At 40.4% G+C, this 20,494-nt stretch overlaps 2 protein-coding genes across 2 annotated transcripts in view; both read left to right on the top strand.

Annotated features, from left to right (window-relative positions):
- adam12b (ADAM metallopeptidase domain 12b) overlaps positions 1-9,381 on the top strand; it is a 71,938-nt gene extending 62,557 nt beyond the window's left edge. The window contains exons 19-23 of the mRNA XM_070915573.1: positions 125-311; positions 1,402-1,510; positions 3,159-3,410; positions 9,040-9,179; positions 9,330-9,381. Of these exons, the coding sequence (XP_070771674.1) occupies positions 125-311; positions 1,402-1,510; positions 3,159-3,410; positions 9,040-9,179; positions 9,330-9,381 (740 nt within the window). The remainder of the gene's footprint in view (positions 1-124; positions 312-1,401; positions 1,511-3,158; positions 3,411-9,039; positions 9,180-9,329) is intronic.
- A 4,179-nt stretch (positions 9,382-13,560) lies between these two features.
- dhx32b (DEAH (Asp-Glu-Ala-His) box polypeptide 32b) lies at positions 13,561-20,355 on the top strand. The gene is made up of 11 exons (XM_070915574.1): positions 13,561-13,842; positions 14,005-14,198; positions 14,776-15,151; positions 15,243-15,479; positions 16,276-16,369; positions 16,477-16,626; positions 17,429-17,620; positions 17,766-17,906; positions 18,288-18,478; positions 19,369-19,559; positions 20,181-20,355. The coding sequence occupies exons 1-11, from the start codon at positions 13,561-13,563 to the stop codon at positions 20,353-20,355; spliced, it is 2,223 nt and encodes a 740-aa protein (XP_070771675.1).
- The last annotated feature ends 139 nt before the right edge of the window (positions 20,356-20,494 follow it).

Genomic DNA, 20,494 nt, shown 5'->3' with positions numbered 1-20,494 from the left:
ACTTTTAGTCCTTAGAGTGAAGAACAGAAATGAGCAGAGAAATGTGAATCACCAACTGTGCTGCTGACCGTGGCCTAGCTGTAACGGTCTTTGCGTCATGTCCTGTCATTGTTCTGTTCTGTAGATGTGCGTGTGTGTGTATTAATGTGCGTGTTGTCATATATGGCATCAGCCGACAGCGTGGTCATTACTGTGGCAATCCTGGTTACCCTGGTCAGCCTTCTGGTAACCACCGCGATCATCTTTCTGAAGAGGAAGACTCTGCTGCGCCTCCTCTTCACCAATAAGAAGAGCACCTTGGAGAAACTCAGGTGATATGTCTCTCCACAAATTCTCTACTCTCCTAATCATTTCCAAGACGTTTCCTGGAAAAGAACTATGTAATTTTTTTGTAATAATATGTAAAATAGAAATTGTGTTCACTTGGTACACTTTCAGTTCATTAATTTCAAATGAAATTAAATGTAATGAAATAAAATTTTAAGGGAATTCCTGTTTTACCCATAATCAATACTAAATGACTTTTTAAATGCCTTTCCAGGAAACTTCCTTGGAAATTATTAGGAAATACTACAGGCCGCAATATAAAGCTGTACCAAAAAAACTATTCTCACTCAAATTAGTTAATATAATTAACACTTAATACTTGGTTAAAGTACTATTTCAGTAGTATGTTTATCTGAAACTGTTCTTGTTCATGTGAGTAATATTTATAAATGGAAAAGGCCTGAATTTTCAATCATGATCATCTGAGAAACACAAAAATGTTTATTTTTCATCTACAGAAAAACGTATGATTATACACCATATGTGAATATACCAGCAATGTACTAGTGGAAATATAACATATACATATTCAATATATGGTCAAAAAACTATAGTTTGGGCTGTTAAAGCCCCTGTAAACAGGGGGTATTTAAGTATTTCTCTATAACATTCATTATTCATGACTAAATAAGGAGAGCAAAGATCAAAGTTAAAGTTCTGAAATAAACATCTTTAGATAAAATTTGTGAAGAGTTTAACACTCAGAAACTCAGCTAATCTGCTTCATCGGGACCGTGTGGGTATGGTTTGATCACTTTTGATTGACAGTGGCCTGGCAACATAAACAAGCAACCCACCAACGGTCGTCACAATTTGACTCAGATGTTCAAAACTATGTTTTTTTCTGAAGCTGTTAAATTCTTGTTTATGTGAGTAATCTTTATTAACATTGGGGGAAAGACAGATTGTATTTTCAATCATGATCAGCTGAGAAACACAAAAATAAAAACATTTTCATCTACAGTTTGTGATATGTGAATATACCAGAAATTTATTCTCAATTTACCTGAAATGTATATGGTCAAATGAAAAACTACACACTGGTCCCTTTAAGTACTTTTGTTGTGCTTATAGATCTGTGGAGGCCTGCAGGCCAACCAGCCCCATCAGGACTCAGTCCATGTACAGGCCCACACCACAGCGCAAGCCTCCACCCAAACCCTCTGGAGCCAACATTTATAAGGTGAGTCACTCCTTACAATATGTCTGTTACTGCATCCATCAAACAGCTTTGTGTTCATACACAGCCATATATTACCTGTATATGTGTGTTTGTGTGCTCATTTCTGTCAGGGCCCATTTGATTTGATGTCTTTTGTAATCACACTCTATTAGAGGCTTCACTAACCTGCAGCCAAGCTTCGGTTTAGAGATGTCATGCTTCCAGGCTTGTTGACAAAACGAGGTGACGGCAAGCCGGGTAATTGATTCAGCCTCACTATGTCTGTCTCGAAGAAATATTAATTACGCTGCTGTTGTTGTGTTGGAGGCAGAGAAACTTTAATTGAGAGATTGCTCCATTTCAATGAGACCAGAGATGTTGTTATTTGAGTCCCTTTTATTATTTGTTTGTGATAAAAAGGGCTGAGTTGATTGATTCAGGCAGAGGAGGAAAGCAGGTCTTGATTTGTTTGTTGGAAATGATAAGCACAGAGGGAGATTACCCGTCATTTGTATGTGTGTGACAAATTAGGTACATGCATTTATATGCATGGGTGTGTGTATGTGGATCTGATTTGTGTTTGCACTGCATCTGCAGCAACTGTGTATAAAAGTTATATATCTAATATCATAATTGAGTGTAGAAGTTCATCCAATTTATGTTGAATAGTATTCAGTCCACCAGAGTGACTATGGTCACCACTTCAGCCACTTGCTGATGTCCAGATGTCAGTCAGCTCTCTTCAAATACATCTGCATTGTGTGTGTGTGTGTGTGTGTGTGTGTGTGTGTGTGTGTGTGTGTGTGTGTGTGTGTGTGTGTGCATGTGTGTGTGTGTTTGTGTTTTGTCCAGCAGCCAAATCCTTTCTGGCCATTTTAGGTGTTATTGGTTTGTTCTGGAGCGGAGGGGTAACAGCTGGTCAGGACATGTGGTCAGACTCTGGCTTTTACAATTTCATATGTCATATCTAATAATGTCAATTTCCAGTTTTATGACCGACTCTGACATCAGCTGTTTCACACTAATGAGAACTTTATGACTGAAGTGGAATTTAGCTTTTTATGTTGTTAAAGCTTTTTTTTAGTCATTACACAAGACCAGGGCTGCAACGAACGATTATTCATGATCAGCTAATGTGTTGATTATTTGTTTGATCTAATAATCATTTAGTCTGTCAAAAAATAGTAAAAAATGGCTGTCACAATTCCCCAGAGGCACTTTGGATATCTTTAAATTAGAGGACCTGACGCATGAATACATTTTTTTTAAAGACACCCAATAACCCAATCATATAAAACTGAGAAAAGCAGAAATTCCTCACATTTGAGAAGCTGGAACCAGTAAATCTGTGACATTTTGCCTGATAAAAGACAAAGAAGTTTCCCATTAATTTTAAAACAGAAAATAACAGATTCATCACTGATTGTTTCAGCACAAGATTAAAGGGTTTGAAAAGCTTCAGTTTCAGGGTCCTGGTATTGTGCATGCTGGCTCACTGTCATGGCTTAGTGGGAGACTTGAGTAGAACGGAGATTGTTAATGTCATTAGTAACACCTATGCTTTTCCTGCTATGCCAAGTCAAAACAGCTGCCGTGACAAAGGCCTGTGTTCTGCTGCCATAACAGACGACACACGACTGAAAATTCCTTCCTCTCATCCTCTTTTCAGCCATCTCTCCTGAGTGCGGAGCCTCTTCTCCCTCCACACAACTTCCACTCCCACAGCCTGCGCAGACTGCCCCTCTACCAGCCCCTGCACATCAGCCAGCCCATGCCGGTGTCTCTGAGTGTGGGCCAGCCCACCCTTCCTCCTCTGCCAGTCCACCACAGAGTCCTGCCCACCCACACGTCCCTCTCACCACCTCGAGTGCCACCTTTCCTCAGCCTGCCGCGGCAGCAGTCATCATACAGAGTTGACCAGGTTTGTTTGCAAAAATGTTGATGAATGCTTTTTATAAAAACACAAATTCTGCAGTAATATGACTTGCTTAGATCTCCACTGCATTAAACTCAAGAATTCATAAATTCTACTTTGTAATAAATTGTCTTGTAATATTTTAAAATGGGAATTTATTTTTGTGGACCACAGCTTTAATGGACCATATACACAGTATAGCCCATTAAATCCAAGTTGTGTATATTTTACTGTACATTACTCTTGACCATTTTCTAAACCATACCACAGGTTTCTACATTGGTTTTCCACAACATATTCTAGGCAGCCATACATTTTATTTCATTATAAAATAGTATGAAAATAAACCTGCTGAGACTTGAAACTTTCTTTAAACATGTCTCAGTTAACATTAGTTCATCGTGTAACATCAGTTACATTGGCACTGGATCACAATGAATCCTTCGAGGTGCGTTTAAGGACACTCTGACATCTGACATTTGAGTCAGCTGCTAAAAAAGCATTGCCATCGTGTGCCAACAAACAATCTCACTGTTGTGGAGCTTTCAGTCATATCACCTGATCTTCCTCAGCAGATGAAGTTTGCTCAGTAATTATGGAATCGTTGATTTTTCTGAGCACTTTAAGGACTTCTCGCCCATGTTGGCTGAAAAGTTGAGAATGAGTTTTGAGTTTTAAGCCAACAAGGACAAGATCTACAATCTACAAACAGACATGGGTGTTACAATACAGTGGATTTACTACTTTCTCAGATTCCACTGTTTCCTCGGACACACAGATGAAGAGTTTTAAAATCAGTCCCTGTTCACACTGCATTACCACATGAAAGTAATGTAACTTTAACAGTAACTAAAGCAGAAGAAATGCTTACTGTGATGGATTACCAATGTCGAGCAAATTTGAAGTGTCATGATTTCCATATCGTACTGAAATTAACAGAAACCAATGGAATGGGAAGGAAGGTAGGAAATCAATCTGAAAACCGAGGTACTCTTTAAAAATGTTCTGCAGTAATGTAAAATATATGCAAATTGTAGTTAATGGTCTGAAACTTGTACAGCCACCTGTATGGTCATTTTTAAAGGTTGTAGCAAAGTGTCGGATACCGGATCTCACTGCGTTTCTGCACTGCAGTCAGCTCGCTTGCCCACATATCGACAGCAAAACTCAATCTGTCTCCCTCCCCGTGACCCAACTCCTGAGTAAGGTGCTGCTTTCTGCCGAGCCAGCAGTATTGGATGCAGTGGAGATAGTAAATCCATCTGTCCGCTGGATTTTGGTGGTGGATCCAAATCCTGATACATTCCTGAACCAGCGCAGCAAGGAGAGTTGGGTTGAATGTCGGCACTCTGTGAGCCGCAGCAGGGTGCCACGGGGAATTAACAATTATGTGCTGCTTTAAAAAACAGGAGGACATTAGCTTTGTGATATGACACCTTCTCTCTGCTGGATAAAGAATATCACATAATCCCAGATGTAAAGGCAGAGCATGAAGGATTTACAGGCAGAAAATCCACTTTTTATACCGCCAAGGTTAATCATTCAGGTGAGCAGCAGCAGTGGTGGAAACTAAATAAGTACATTTACTGTACAACTACAATTTTGAGGTTTTTGTACTTTACTTCAGTGTTTCCATTGTCTGCTGCTTTGTACTTCTACTCCACTACATTTATTTTAAAGCTATAGTTATATATATATATAACTATATATATATATATAACTGTATATATATAGTTCCATCAAAGATATATTTCCCCTCTAAGCTTCTCAGATAGTTTCATTTAAAGGATTGCTTGAGGCCCAAAGAGGTAAAATTATTCAATATTTCACAAAAAGGCAAACATTCGAGAAAAGACCTCAAATTTACAACAGAGTTTTGTAGCCGAATTTCTTCTTCTACCATTAATCACTTGCTCCATCTCAACCATCTACAGCCGTAAAAAGCTGCTTACACATTGGTAAAGCTATATTAACAATGTGTTATGTAATATATAATAATATGCCAGTCAAGGGCCATTTTTCTGCAGAACGAGTACTTTTGACACTTGAAGCACATTTTGCTGATGATACTTTCGCACTTACTTATGTGGGCTTTTAAATGCAGGACTGTTACTTATAATAGAGTACTTTTACATTGTTGTATTTGTACTTCCACTTGAGTAAAGGATCTGAATACTCCCTCTACCACTGTGCGGCAGAAACAACTGGCATCATATCCAGCACTGCAGCATATCACTCTTGATTGATATGAACGTGTGCACTTTAGCTGAAAGGCCACTGTTTGCTTTACAAACAGGCTGCTCACTGGCCTGCCAAATCAATGAAACCCTGCTACCTGCTAATATCTACTAGCTCATTTTGCTGTAATGAAACAGATGGAGCGAGTAGAGACATGTACAATAGATCAGAAACAGAAGAGAGGATTCTGTTGAGATTTAATAAAAAGGCAGCAATGATGTACAGGGAATCAATCCTTAAATACAAAATGTATTACAAGCTTATAGTAATACTTGACACAACCTCCCCTGCTGTCTGTGCCAATATGTCTCATTTTAAAAGACTTTTTCATGTTTCTAAGGGAATAAAGCCTATCCTGCATTTATTACAATGAGGCAATGCAGGAAAGGAAAACCTGCTAGCTATTATACAAATATATAAAATACATATCGGATATGTGCAGAGTCAAGTAAATGTGATGCGAATAAGCTCAAACTCTGTTCAGGTTCGGAATGGGCTGATTGCTTGGCTCCCGCCAGTACACTCGGTACACTGCAGGCACACTGCATCAGGAGTACATGGAGTATCACCATGATGGGAGATCTCCAAACGCAACGCTGTGGTGTGGCAACAGCAACGACAACCAACACAAATGTCTGAGTTTAGTGAAACACAATGGCCCACTTACATCTCCGATCTCTCCAGAGCGAGCTGTACCCAGCATGCTGTTCGGCGGTGTAACAGTTAATTGGGGTCCCATCTCAATACACTACACAGTTTGTACTCATAAATATTACTAATGAATATCCTGTAGATCTCAGGAGCTCGCACTAGACACTGCACTTCCTTTGGTCCTCAGCAACACACCCTTGAAGTGTGAAGTCGATGGGATGAGCGGTTGTTGAGAAAATCGGAGGACAGACAGACCGACGGACAGAGATTCCTTCCTTTTTAGTTCGATGCCTTTCCAAAATGTCAACTTTTTAGGAACTTAGAAAAATAGCTTTGTTTTTGGCCAGACGAACATACATTTTTCAGTTCCTCTGGTGGGTTTTGAAAGGTGCTTGTAAGCCCAAGGCTCATAGATCTTTCTCAGACCACAGAGGACAGTGCAATCCTTCATTTTGAATTAAGACATGTGAACACCACCAAGACTCCAGTTACAGTGTGAGGTTTTCTGCCAAGAGCGGCATTAGAATGCACATGGGTCCTGGATTATTCTTGCATTTGAGTGCATGCATCTGTCCATTTACATCTTTGTTTTCTTCTGTACTCTCTTTTGACAAACAGCCTGACTTACACATGTAGGAATGAATGTGTACTGAAAGATCACAGTGGGTGGTCCTCTGTATGTGGAAGTCTGTGAAATACTGAACTAATACTCTGTTAGTTTCAGTTAATATTCACACAGATTCATCTAATAGGATCTAATAGATTCATCTTAACATGTCAACCTCTGTGGGGCATCTTGTGTTTTGACTGCATCTGAAAAGCTTTGGGCTGTTGTATGCAGGGAGTTTTGCACATTTTGAGTTTGTTAAAAAACTTTTTTTCTCAGTTAAGAAGCTACTACAGTGCGCCTTAGCTAATTAATATTGTATGTCATAAACAGATTGTTTCTTTTGTTGTTCTTAACTTCTTACAGACCACCAGAAGACATATAATATACCATAGTGTGTCTTGTGATACTTTGGAAATGATGTAGCCTTTAAATATGGATGAAATATGTTATGTCTCAAGTTTTTGCTTAAATTTGTAACGTCAACTGTATTTCAGATAAAGCTGAAACAGTCAATGAATCGATTAGTCAACTATTTTCATAATCAATTAATTGTTAAATAGTTTTTTAAGCAAAAAGTGCTAAAATGATCTTGTTCTGATTGCTCAATTGTCAATATTTACTGATTTTCTTAGTCCTTTATGATAATTAATTACATATCTTAAGTTTAATGGTTTAACTAAAATTTGAAGATGTCATTTTGGGCTGGGGGAAATCGTAAATCCCATCACACATTTTATAGACCAAAAAATGTTTAAAAAACACTAAAAACACTTATTTCAACCTGCAACTACACACTAACATACACTACTTTATGTGTATGTAGTGACCTGAACATATGTGATTGTTGATCATAGCTACCATCTGCTATAGCCTCATCTCCCCTGATTAGATAAGATTTTGGATGCTGGCTGCAGGGATTTGCTCCCATTCACCCACAACAGTGGGTGACATTGGGCCATAAGGCCCGGCTCAAAGTCGGCGTTCCAAGTCATCACTAAAGTGTTGGATGGGGTTGAGGTCAGGGCTCTGCCCAGGCCAGTCAAGGTCTGCCACACCAAACTCAGAAAACCATGGTTTTATGGGCCTTGTGTGGTGCATGGGGACATTGTCACTTTGAAAGAAGAAAGGATCTTCCCCCGATCTGTTGCCTAAAATAGCATTGTTTGTAGTACCATTAAGTTTTACTGTAATTGGAACCAAAGGGTCCAAACCATGAAATATAGATCACAAGAGTATATAAACAGGGGTGTCTGTTCTGAAAAGTTCTGCTGACATGAAATCTTGGTGTGTTTGAGTCCTCTGGGTCACACAGCAGTGAACACTCAGGTGTAAGTCTGTATGCTGATGTGACAAACTCTTCATTGCTTTCATGAATGTTTTAAACTTCCCAGCTCTCTAAGTCTTATCCATGCATGATGTGGAAAACTTTTTTTTTCTCTGCGTGCATATTACTGTGAGTTTTGTCCATGTATTCCTCTTTGAGTGTGTGTGTGGGGAGGTTTTGTGGGGGCTGCTGGTGGCAGATGTTTATCACTGCCTCGCCTCCTTGCTGTAGATTAGTAACACATGATGGCACCTCATTTAGATAACCTTCTACACTCACACAGCACTGCCACAGAGGTGGTGGTGACAAGGAGGAGGAGGTTTGGGATTCACCATCATGTTAGCTGAGGGAATTCAGAGAAGATGCTGATAACACAGTGCCCTCTAGTGAAACGTGTCTGCTTTTGTCTCCAGATAGCTGCTAAACAGCTACTCCATATTTAAAGGGAGATATAAGGTGACCTGCTAGATGATTCAGGTTCCCATACACTTTCTCAAGATAAGAGTAATGTGCTTTGTGGTGTTTTTCAAATTGATATCAGTTAGCAAATAGGATATGTCAATGATGTTTCAATACCAACTTAGTGCAGTGCACATTTGCATTTGAAAATCGATTCATTTGGAAAAAATTTGGTCATTCCTTTAGACGCAGATAAATCTTGATCATGTACTTCCATGCTGTAAATACTGTGAAATTTAAAGACAGGACTTTTGGCTGAATAATACACAAATTCTATACATTTTATATACATGAATATAATGAGCACATATACAGTGTTGATCTGATGGACTGAATTTGACTTTCTTCTTCAGGACTTTGAGAAACCCAGTCCACCCCAGAAACCCCTACCTGCAGACCCACTAGGGAGGAGCTCTCGGCTGGGTCACAGCGCCCTTCCCATACCTATCCCCACTGTGCCCAGGCCTCCACCCACCATCCCTTTACCCAGCAGGTCAGTGCAACGTGACAGGAATCGCATGTGTGTATGTCCCTTTTCAGACATGGAATACGTAACATTGTTTGCTTCATCTATCCGTCATTCAGACATTTAATATCTCTGCATTTAACCTTGTGCTTACTCCTGCTTCTGTTTGCGTTTCAGACCTGTGCCGGTATTGCCCTACAGACCACCAAAGACTCACAAGAACTGCTGAGCTCTTGACATCTTGGACGAGCAGATCTCCCACCAACAGACGGAGACTTTCTTGATTTGCACTAATTACTGAGACTCTGTAAGACCTTTTGGACACTTGGAAGTATCAGAGTTTCCAGTGAAAGGGGGCTAACATCATACCTCGGTGCTACGCCTCTAAAAGGTGCTTTGTTGTCCTCGCTCAGGTACCAATGAACTATTTATCTATTTAATTATTTAACTTCGATATTACCAGTTTGTGCACAGAGCACTCTGATCCAGAGTGATTTTCCCCACGGAAAAGTTAAGAACGGAAGGAAACGTGGTTGTAATTTAGAATATTTCTTTTGCATTCTTTGGTTATTTTTATACTTTTTTCTCAAATGAAATGCTGAAATATATAATGTTTTTATAACCGTGAAGTTGCTTGAATAATTGAAGGGCAAAAAAGTTTGGTTTTTTTGGACTAAAATGAGGAAAAAGGGAAATGGAGCACAGCTCAACAAGTTGTCAGTGTAGCTTGTGGGCCGTAGAGCGGTGTTATTTATTCAGTTTTTCATATTTTTATTCTGTATTCAATACAAAATACATATTTTCTATCCATGTCGCCAAGGTGCTACAAAGTAGATATCAATCAAATCTTTTTTTTTTAATTAAATACAGTGGACTCATATTAAAGCCTCAGACTACATTTTTATGGGATTAATCCTGTCAGCTCATTTTACAGCCTCACCATCAGGCTCTTTTATTTCCTTATAAGTTCACAGTTTCACAGTGAAGTACAAACAGCAGAAGTACTTTTCACACATTTCAGCCTGGCTCTGACACACCGCTCGGGGCATGTGTTGGACGCTCAACATGTTCTCCTGATACTGGCAAGATGCTGCAGAGTCTCAACAGATTTGACAGACTGATTGTGTTCCAGAGAATTACACCAACACCAAATAATTCAACATTAGCTCTGGTGTTTGTATGTTTAACGTTCACGCTCACTTTGTCCTTGAGTGTGCGAGCCAAGAAGAATGACTTCAGCGCTGTGAGCTCTCCAAGCTCCTCCTCGACTGTGTCCAACAAGATGTTTTACCGTATCCGTCTCGTCTTTTTTTTGCCTTCATAACATTCCTTTTGGATTTTGTATGGCTTCGTTATTCACGCATTCGCAGCATCGTTCATTAGATTCAGAGCTTGGTGTTGCACTTTGAGTTTCCTTGATGTTGTTTGTTGTTGACTTGCTGTTATACAAGGAGGAATTCAACTGTTAAAAACTTCACAGCCCATTTCTGTTTCCTGTGTCAGTGTTCACTTCGGATAAAGCATTTTATATTTGCAGTGTATCCAAATGCAGTACTTCTCACCGCTGCAGAATGATTGAAGTCAATAAAGCTCTACATACCTGTGTTGCATTCGTGTACAGACGTGTGCAAGTAATGCTTTCTCTTGTTTTGGAAGTGTGTTCGACTGTCAGAGTAACTGCTCCCTCTCTGCTGGAAAATATTTATCAGTGCTGTGTCGATTAGTCGTTAAATGTTTATGCCATTTGTAAATCCTGTACTGTGTTTATTTGCATAACTGTAACATGTTTAAAAGCCATTGTAAAGTGTAAATATTGTATGTCAGTTATCATTTCTCTTTCTTTTTTAGTTCTTTTTTTACAAGCACAGTAATATAAGAACTGCTTTGAGGCCGTGCCCCATTTACACTGGGTGGAGAAAACATGATTTTGAAGATTTCAGCCTGTAACTTGTTGGCCAGAGACAAATGTTTCAGGATGAACTGGATTTTATTGATGAAATCAGAGCCAAATAAAAAATCCTTTATGACTGTTTACAACAAGTTGTTTTAATTTTATTCTCACTTTGATTTTTGAAGTAAAATAACTTCAAAAATAGAATTATGTGGCTAATCGTGATCCTGTGAGTGAGTGAGACGGTAATTCTGTTTTTAGTCAGTAAGAGGATGAGTGTGCCTAAAACTCAGTTGGCAAAATGCAACTCACCCCATAAAAAATTCACCAAAAAGTCAGCATGACGAACAAGGACTTCGATCATTTGGAATATTTTTATTTGAAAACAGCAATCATAATCCTACTATATAAGAGCAACGAGCAGCAAATGGTAACTTAAACATGTGATGAATACCCAACACTTATGAAGACAAATGAGGGCGAAAAAACACTAAAACTAAGAGGCTTTCCTCATCCTTTCCTCTAATAAGCAACAAACCAATAAACAGTGAAAAATACACAAAAATAAGTATGTGGAGAAAAACACTTCAGGTATGTGTGTCATTTTCCTAATAATCCTCTGTTTGAATCTGTGACCTCCTTCTTTACGTGCGGGTCTGCTCTGCTGTCCAAACTCTGCTGAAGCAGCTTATCATGGTTGTTCAACACTGCCACCTGCCAGACAACACTGGTCATTACAAAAACTGAAGGGTCCCCCTTCCCCCTTCCCCTCTCCACTTTTGTCTCGTTCTCTTGACTTAATGTGCTCCCTCAGACCACAGGGAGTCCTGCTTACAGATCAGCTCCCCCTAACACTTGTTAATTTAGACCATTACTGGGAAAGAATACAAAAACAGGAAAAGCTATCACCTCTAAACTGTCCTTATAGTGAACTAAAGAACATGATAGAACCTAAGGAAAATAATAGAATCCATAAAAATGTCTGTAATCAAATGAAAGCAGTCACAGATTGTTTTAAAGGCAACAACAACAAAACAAAGGAAGTGAAGCAGTAAAGTGTGGCATCATGTTATCAATTTAAATAAACTGCTGTTGGACTGGGAAGCTGTGACTGTAGGAATGTCGTGAAAAAAGCTGAGTTAACTTTCATTGAGAAACAAAAATGGGATAATAGAAACAGTCAACAGTGGTTTTTGGTTTGAACAGTACCAGTTATCAGCCACTGATGGGCGCTAAAGGCATTTTCCAAATGTATTACTAATGTGAGTGGGAAGGAATAGTTCGACATTTTGGCAAATATGCATATTCGCTGTCTTATTTGCACATAATGTTAAGGAATCATCATTTTTACACTTTTGCATGTGTACGGATTAAACAAACAAAATATAGTGTGTTAATTACTGAACTTTAGAGGGGCTGGCTGCCTTTGTTTCCCTCTCAATACAGTCTTAATCCTAAACTAAGATAGCCGGTTGTTCGTGGTAGCTTCATATTTACCGTCCAGATATGAGGGCACCAATCTTATCATCTATCTAATTTAACTATCAGTAAGAAAGCAAAGAAGCGTATTTCCCCAAAACTTGCCATTCCTTTATCACCTGTTAATTTAGCCCCAGTTATGGAGGTAAATGCCGGTACGCACCAGCTCAGGGTCCTGCTGTCAGCAGAGGGACTTGAAATTAGCAAATTATTTTATAATAATATTATGACCCAGTACAATTTTTGTACCTGCCATTTGTAAAACACAGAGGTCCCAGCTCTGTTTTCAGGTTTAAAGGTAGAGAAAAGCAATAAACAGTAAAAAAAAATAATTAATTAATTAAAAAAATACGATAATGATAATGGTCCATGTATCCACCGGCCTCCATCCCATTTCAAATATTGTTTTGAGGCTGTTACCAAGACTGAGACTATTGTTTTGTTTTCTCTTAGATATGATTCTACAGTTTAAAAGCAGTGGGCATTTGAAGGTGTTGTAACACTGGAGGCTGAAAGTAGAGCGCAACAGACCTTTGTTTGAACCTCTTAGTTTTACAGGTCTTCATGTTCTGGCACAGCCGTTGGGTCTTGGATGTAGAAATAAATTAGTGTTTTGTCAACAACTGAGATAATCAAATTCTAAATTGCTAAATTAAACCACAGTTGATAAATAAATGCATTTTACACCATGTACAGCTTGTGGCCTTTGTGTGCAAGCCAGTTCTCATTGTAAACACCAGACCCCTCTGAGTGCCTGCCCATCTATCTCTGTTCTCACACCAGTTTGTGTGTGTGTGTGTGTGTGTGTGTGTGTGTGTCTGAGTGTGTGTGTGTCATCTGTTGATGACCGCACTTCTATGGGATTAGTGGCCACATGACAACACTGGGCTGGCCGCCTAGTGAGCCTTTCATTTGGCTTCACTTGCAGAGGCGGTCTGAGTGCCGTCCAACAGTTTACTGAGAGCTGGAGGTTTCCAAACTTCATTTCTGTGGATCTGTAAATGAAGTCTGAACCGGAAGACTTGGAGCTCACTTGTGATGGCGCAGGACATCACCAGTTTAACTGGAGAGGACTACTTTGAGGGGAAATCACCCTGTTGTTCAGACACAGAGGCTTTGAGTCAAGGAGACAAAGAATATGATGACATTTTGGAGCTTAATCAGTTTGATGGACTGCCTTATTCCTCCAGGTTTTACAAATTGCTGAGAGAAAGGAAAGAGCTGCCAGTGTGGAAAGAAAAGTGTGAATTCATGGACACCTTGGCCAAAGGACAGTTTGTCATTGTCAGTGGCTCTGCTAAAACTGGGAGGAGTTCTCAAGTGAGTACTGTGGGGCATTTGACACTTCAGATTGCACATTTCATTTATGCAACAGCAGATTCAACTTTCCAAGAGGAAGATATTCAAGATCTTTAACTATCAGCCTATAGTTGGGAAGCATCTGTGGTATAAACAGCTTCTCTCACTCTTATTTTGAAACAGATTCCTCAGTGGTGTGCTGAATTCTGCCTGTCAGTCCAGTTCCAGCATGGCATGGTGGCTTGTACCCAGATTCACGCACAGCAGGCAGTAGATCTCGCCTTAAGAGTGGCTGACGAGATGGATGTCAATATTGGCCATGAAGTCGGGTACAGCATCCCTTTAGAAACATGTTGCACCAATGACACAGTCCTCAGGTATGGTAAAGCAAGTACTTCCTACTTTCAAACGCACCGTGTACCCAGTGTTTCTCTGTCTGATTCTTTCCTTCTTGCCGGGGTTACAATAAAGCATGGCCATGACACACGCAGCTAAATCACCCCGCCTTTTCTAATTCTCAAGAGAGAAGTGAACAAAAGGCTTGAGGGGGCTCTTTTCAGGGGCTCCTCCACAGCTGCCCGGCTCCCTGTCTGCCCATATGTCACACTCCCTCATGTGGGTCCCTCATAAGTCAGCTGGGGGAACAAAGAGCCTCAGCACATTGAGGGGAGGGAGATAAGATAAACAGGCAGCCGGCAAGCACGAAAGGATCCACTCCCCAGACTAATTATCAGAGTAAATTACACTAATAGGGGCAAAGCTGATGTGTAGACAAAGTAGCTTTCATTAAGATGCCATTCTGAGGCATGCTGAATGGATTTCCTGAATATATTGCCCCACTCTTTCAGCCTAGAAGCTCACAATTAAAGAAACCTGAGGATTTATTTCAGGCTTTTATGAATTTGAATACAGCGTGCCTCATAATGTCAAGCATCATTTTATCACCCGCCACAGGTACTGCACAGATGACATGCTCCTGAGAGAGATGATGTCAGATCCTTTGCTCGAGCGCTACGGTGTGGTAGTGGTAGACCAAGCCCACCAGAGGACCGTAGCCACTGATGTGCTCCAGGGTCTGCTGAAGGACATCGCCCTGCAGAGGCCGGAGCTCCGTGTGGCCCTCCTCACAGCAGCCGAACCTGACCCCAAGCAGCTGTCCCACTTCACCGGGTCGGCGGTGCCTCTGATTCGCCTGGAGAGCCCGGGTGCAGGGGAGGTGGTGCACAGCAGCACAGGTGACAGCTACTTCTGCTCTGCTCTCCGTCTGGTGCTGGAGATCCACCACTCTGAAGAAGAAGGAGACGTGGTCGTGTTTCTGGTGACGACGCAGGTAAAAGAAAAGCAGCACTGCATGATTGATGGAACCAGCAGTCTGGAAATATGTCTTCCTCTGACTTTGTTCTTTGTTTCCTCCCTACCAGGAGATAGATCTGGCCCATGACATCCTGTGTCATGAGGGGCATAGCTTACCCCCTGATCTGGGTGAGCTCCTGCCTATTGCTGTGCACCCTGGCCAGCCTGGGAATCTACCAATCCTGGGGGAGGAGGTGACGGGCCGGAGCCGCAGAGTGTTCCTCACATCCAGCCCAAACGAGGACTTCTTCTGGGCTGTCAGCTCAATAAGCTATGTCATTGATGCCGGGCTTGAGAAAAGATTTGTAAGTTAGTCCTCATTTGTTGTAATTTTAATAAGAGTTAAAGTTAAACTTTTGAAAGTTGACTTCTAGGGTTTTAAATCAGGTTGCTGCTAACGCACCAGAAGTATAGAGCACATTTTGAATAAAAACAATTCACCATTTGGAGCTGAGATTATATCTCTTCTTGTTTATTTTTATTTATCTGGTTCTTTTTCCTATATTGAAAAGCAATTCTTTTGGAGATTATGCAGAAGTTGCTACCAAAGACAGATAAAAGTTCAGTGTTTTAGGACCTAAGTGGAAAAGTAAGGCACATTCTCTGCCATAACAATAAATCAAGCTTTAGGCACTTCCCGTTTTCGCTGTTCTGAAAAATAGTCAATTATGACACCGCTAGTGTAGATTTGTGTAAATGTTTCATCAAATGTCATCATATATAATAAGTGGTTGAAGAAGTATTCAGATACTTTACCAGAAAGTCCTACATTTGAAATCTTAGGTAAAAGAACAGAAGTATTATCAGCTAGTTTGCAGAAAAGTGGCACCTTTGAGTGTATTACATATTTTATTGCATGATGCAGTTTAATTCAGCTTGTCGGGGTGGAGCTAGTTTTGTCTACTTTATATACTGTTGGGTAGTTTCATCTGTATGCATTTTATGAGCTGATGTAAAACCTTGTATGTACCTGTAAACCTTCATCTGCAAAGTAACTAGTGACTATAGTTGTCAAAAACTACAATATTTCCGAAATGTAGTATTAAGTTTTATGTTCAACCACTTTATAATCAGAGTCAACACGCTGTGATGCTGTTACAGGTTTTCAACCCGAGGATCAGAACAAACTCAGTCATCATTCAGCCAATCAGCAGCGGTCAAGCAGAGAGTCGCAAGCAGCTGGCAGGTCCAACAGGTGAGAGAGTCAAACTGTTAAAATGTACAATGTTGTTGATGTGAATCTCTGGCTGCCTGTTCCCTGCTGCTGTCATGTCTAAAAAAAAGGATCTTTTTCTTCTCTAGGCAAGTGTTTCTGTCTGTATCCAGAGGACAGACAGCTTCCAATTGAGAAGCGCCCTCATATCGTGGAGTCTGACATCACATCCACTGTGCTCTTCTTGAAGAGGATGGAGATTGCCGGACTGGGCCACTGTGACTTCATTGATAGACCGGGTGAGATTTTCATAAAGTGACACATAGAGGATATTTTTGAGGCAGTTTATTGTGTCGAAGCTCCTGTTGTTCCCTCAAATGTCCTCCTCGGTGACAATAATATGAAGTTTGGGTTCAGTCAGTCCGTTCTCTTTTGTTCCAACAGACAGGAACTTTTTTTTATTGCTGTGCAGTGAGCCGTGCCTCAGCTGAACTGACAGCTCCTGTTCTGCGAGCATCCTTTTAGAGCTGACCTGCTTCCGTGTGCTTTTGTTCCCCCGGATTTATTCACCCCCACTAACACAAACACACACACACACAGTGAGCTTCCCATTAGTTGATTAGAGCATAAACATAGTGTTGGAGTGCCCAGGCCCTCTTTCACCGCGATGTTCATCGAAAAAAAACATGTTTGTTGCAAAAACAGAATAGAAAATCTAATTTGTACCATGGAAGACTTTTCATTTTGCATAGTGATGCATGGCAGATGTTGGTGAGGATTATAAAATCCTAATCTTCTGCTGCCTTTTTACTCAGAGCGTGCCCACCAGGGGGCCAGTATACTGTAGGGGGATTGTCCCAGTGGGTCACCACTTTGGATTACAGTTTAGACAGCATGAAAACTAAAAAATAATCCAAACAGTTTAGTCAAAGTGTATTTGTATGTAATTAATAATCTCCTAGTTTAAATACTAGACAGTCATAGAGACATGTACTTGGTTCTCTGAGGGATTTGGTTCCCAGTTTTCACCCAGATTTTTTTATCAAGGTTTAATTTTGTCAAACAAAAACAATGTATAATCCAAAAACCTTTCCAACCCAGATCCTGGAGGCCTAATGCAGGCTTTGGAGGAGCTAGACTACCTGGCAGCTCTGGATAATGATGGCAACCTATCTGAGATGGGCATCATCATGTCCGAGTTCCCCTTGGAGCCCCAAATGGCCAAGACTCTGCTCGCTTCCTGTGAGTTTGACTGTGTCAGCGAGGTGGTCATCATCGCTGCCATGCTAACAGGTAACAGGTGCCTGGCAAATAATAAAAAACAAATATCTCTTAGTATAAATATTCAAATTCATTCTATACAAAACCACGTTTTCTGTCACGTATCTTATCAGGGAAACAGTTCTAAACACTATATTGGTCTTGTGGATTTTTTTAGCACCAACTTGCTTTGTGGTTCCCTCTGTGGACCTGAAGCCAGAGGCGACCCAGTGCCACATGAAGTTCCAGCACCCAGAGGGAGACCACTTCACCCTTATCAATATCTACAAGGCCTTTAAAGAGTGCCAGCAGGATCCATGTGAGTTTAGAGAGCATCACCTTCTTGGAAACACACACACACACACACACACACACACACACACAGATGTTATGGAGATCAGTGAATGATGAAAAATCACTGTTAGCAAGTTTGTTGGCGTCAAACAATTATATTAAATGGCATTTTTGCAATAATCACAACAAATTATAACGATGATAATTATAATAATCAAAAAATGATATAATACACACTGACAAAACAAATCAAAACGTTTCCTCAAAACATCATGGGATATTTGACTTTATGAGATAGTGGACTCATTTTTACACATATAGTTCTATTGATTATTGATTATTATCCCAAACCTATGTCTTCATCACTGATAATCTTTTCTTTGGCTCTGTCCTCTTCCCTTGTCAGACTGTAATGTGGAAAAATGGTGTCAGGACTTCTTCCTGAACCACACGGCTCTGCTGATGGCCGACGCTCGTCGTACTGAGCTCACCGACACTCTAAAGAGGATCGAGTTGCCCGTCTCAGTGCCCGCCTTCGGCTCCCGAAGCAACACCCTCAACATTAAGAGAGCCCTGCTGGCAGGTTTCTTCATGCAGGTCAGATAACATAACTTTATTATACCACTCAACAAAAACACGACGCGCATGGTACAACATTTCAGCTTCCATCAAACACCTCCAGAAGACTCTTAAAGGCCATTAAACTCCACTAAGTGAAACCAATGCAGCCATGTGGAGTGATTTTTAATCATGTGTAATTATACAGTGATTTTTCCTCAAGTAATCATCATAGAACATTGGCTTATTGAAATATTAATGTATTTTGTTCATTTAGAATGTAGGTGATTTAACATATACAGAAACAGTCATTTTGCTTTTTTGTGACTAATATTCATACATACTTAAAGAAAATGATCTGAATTATTATTTAGCGGTAATTGTGCAGCCCTACTAATGCTTACACTTCAACTGACACTGTCATACCCTTTCACCAAAACACTGTTCATTCACAATTTTCTCCCAACTGCTTTCAGTTCTTACACTTCAGTTAGTTTATCTATATGAACTGGCACTATTTTCTTTCAGGACTTCCACTTCACCATTTCCACTTCAACTGAATCTTCATCTCCTTTCAACACTTTGACTTCAACTTCACTCAGTGCTTACACTTCACTTCTTTCAACACTTACCATTTTAACTTCTCTCAGTATTTGTATTTTGACTGCCACTTTAACTATTTGAAATGTTTAAACTTGTTATGTTACAACTTTTCAGCAACAAGCACAAGTACATTTTCCTCAGAGAATTTAGCCTTTTCTTGCTGTCTGTTATGTTTTGGCTTTTATTCTATTGTATGCTTTCAATCAAAGGCATGACTTAAAGATGCATTTTGTATTTCGAGGCTCCCGTCTTTCTTATCTAACTTCTTTGACTCCAGTCCCTTTTTGGACACCCATCTCACTGTACCAGGCTGTGATTTCCCTCAGGTGGCGCGGGATGTGGATGGATCAGGGAACTACTTCATTCTGACCCACAAGCACGTGGCACAGATCTATCCTCTGTCTGGCTACGGAGCCAAGAGCCCCAAGCTGGGTCTGCCGGAGTGGGTGCTGTTCCATGAGCACTCCTTCTCTGAGGACAACTGCCTACGCACCGTAACCCACATAACACCTGAGGAGTAAGTCCCAGCCTTGTTAACATTTTGTTCTTTGTATAGTTTAAATTGTGCATGTGTTTTGCATTCACACAACTGAACATATACAGTCTTGTCGACTAGACTGCAGTCTCTTGTTGCTTTAAAAGAAATAGACCACCCGTGTATCTTCACATTTGAAGAAGCTTAAAAGTAATCAGATAGACACATTCTCTTTCCCTTTTGGAGCAGATGTAAAGCCCCAGTTCAGCAGAGACTAGTTATGCTGGTTGTGAGGGGGGGGGGGGGGTATCATAATCCTTTTGCAAGTATCAGCTGGTTGGAGAGGGGATTATGGATTGCACAGATCCCTGGGAATGTGGAGCTGCAGTTTAATGGAGGAAGAGAAAGCTCTGCAGCCTTTGTCGTGCTCTCTTAGGTTCCACATCCTGAAATGTGTGACTCCGTTCATTGTAGTTCAAATCATGTGAGGAGCAGATACTGTAAGTATCTGTAAGTACTGTAAATCTTCTCTCCAACAAATGTGGGTGTCATTAAAAACCAACGCAAATTGAATTCCTTTTTTTTTTCACTAAAATAGTTTTTTTGAGTGTGATGCACAAAACATTGCGTTTTTACCAACAACATCGTCCTCTCCCCTACTAGGTTCATTCAGATGGCACCACAGTATTTTTTCTACAATCTACCGCCGAGTGAGAGCAAAGACATCCTCCAGAACATTTTGAACCATGGAGCTTCTCAGTACCAAGAGGAGAAACCTCCAGCCTCCCAAGAGGAACGCCAGGAGAACCAGACTTATGACCGCTGTGTCATACAGTGACTGACTGACCCACTGTTCCCTGTTCCTGTTGGTGGTGAGGAAATGAACCAGTAGGACGTATTGCACTATATTGCACAGAAGCACATTGTTGTTGTATAATTGACAATATAATTTCATTTCTTTTATCTGTGCCTGTAAT

The sequence above is a fragment of the Enoplosus armatus genome, chromosome 12 (genome assembly GCF_043641665.1).
Source record: "Enoplosus armatus isolate fEnoArm2 chromosome 12, fEnoArm2.hap1, whole genome shotgun sequence".
NCBI classification, from domain to species: Eukaryota; Metazoa; Chordata; class Actinopteri; order Centrarchiformes; family Enoplosidae; genus Enoplosus; species Enoplosus armatus.
This window is presented reverse-complemented; position numbering and strand designations above follow the sequence as displayed.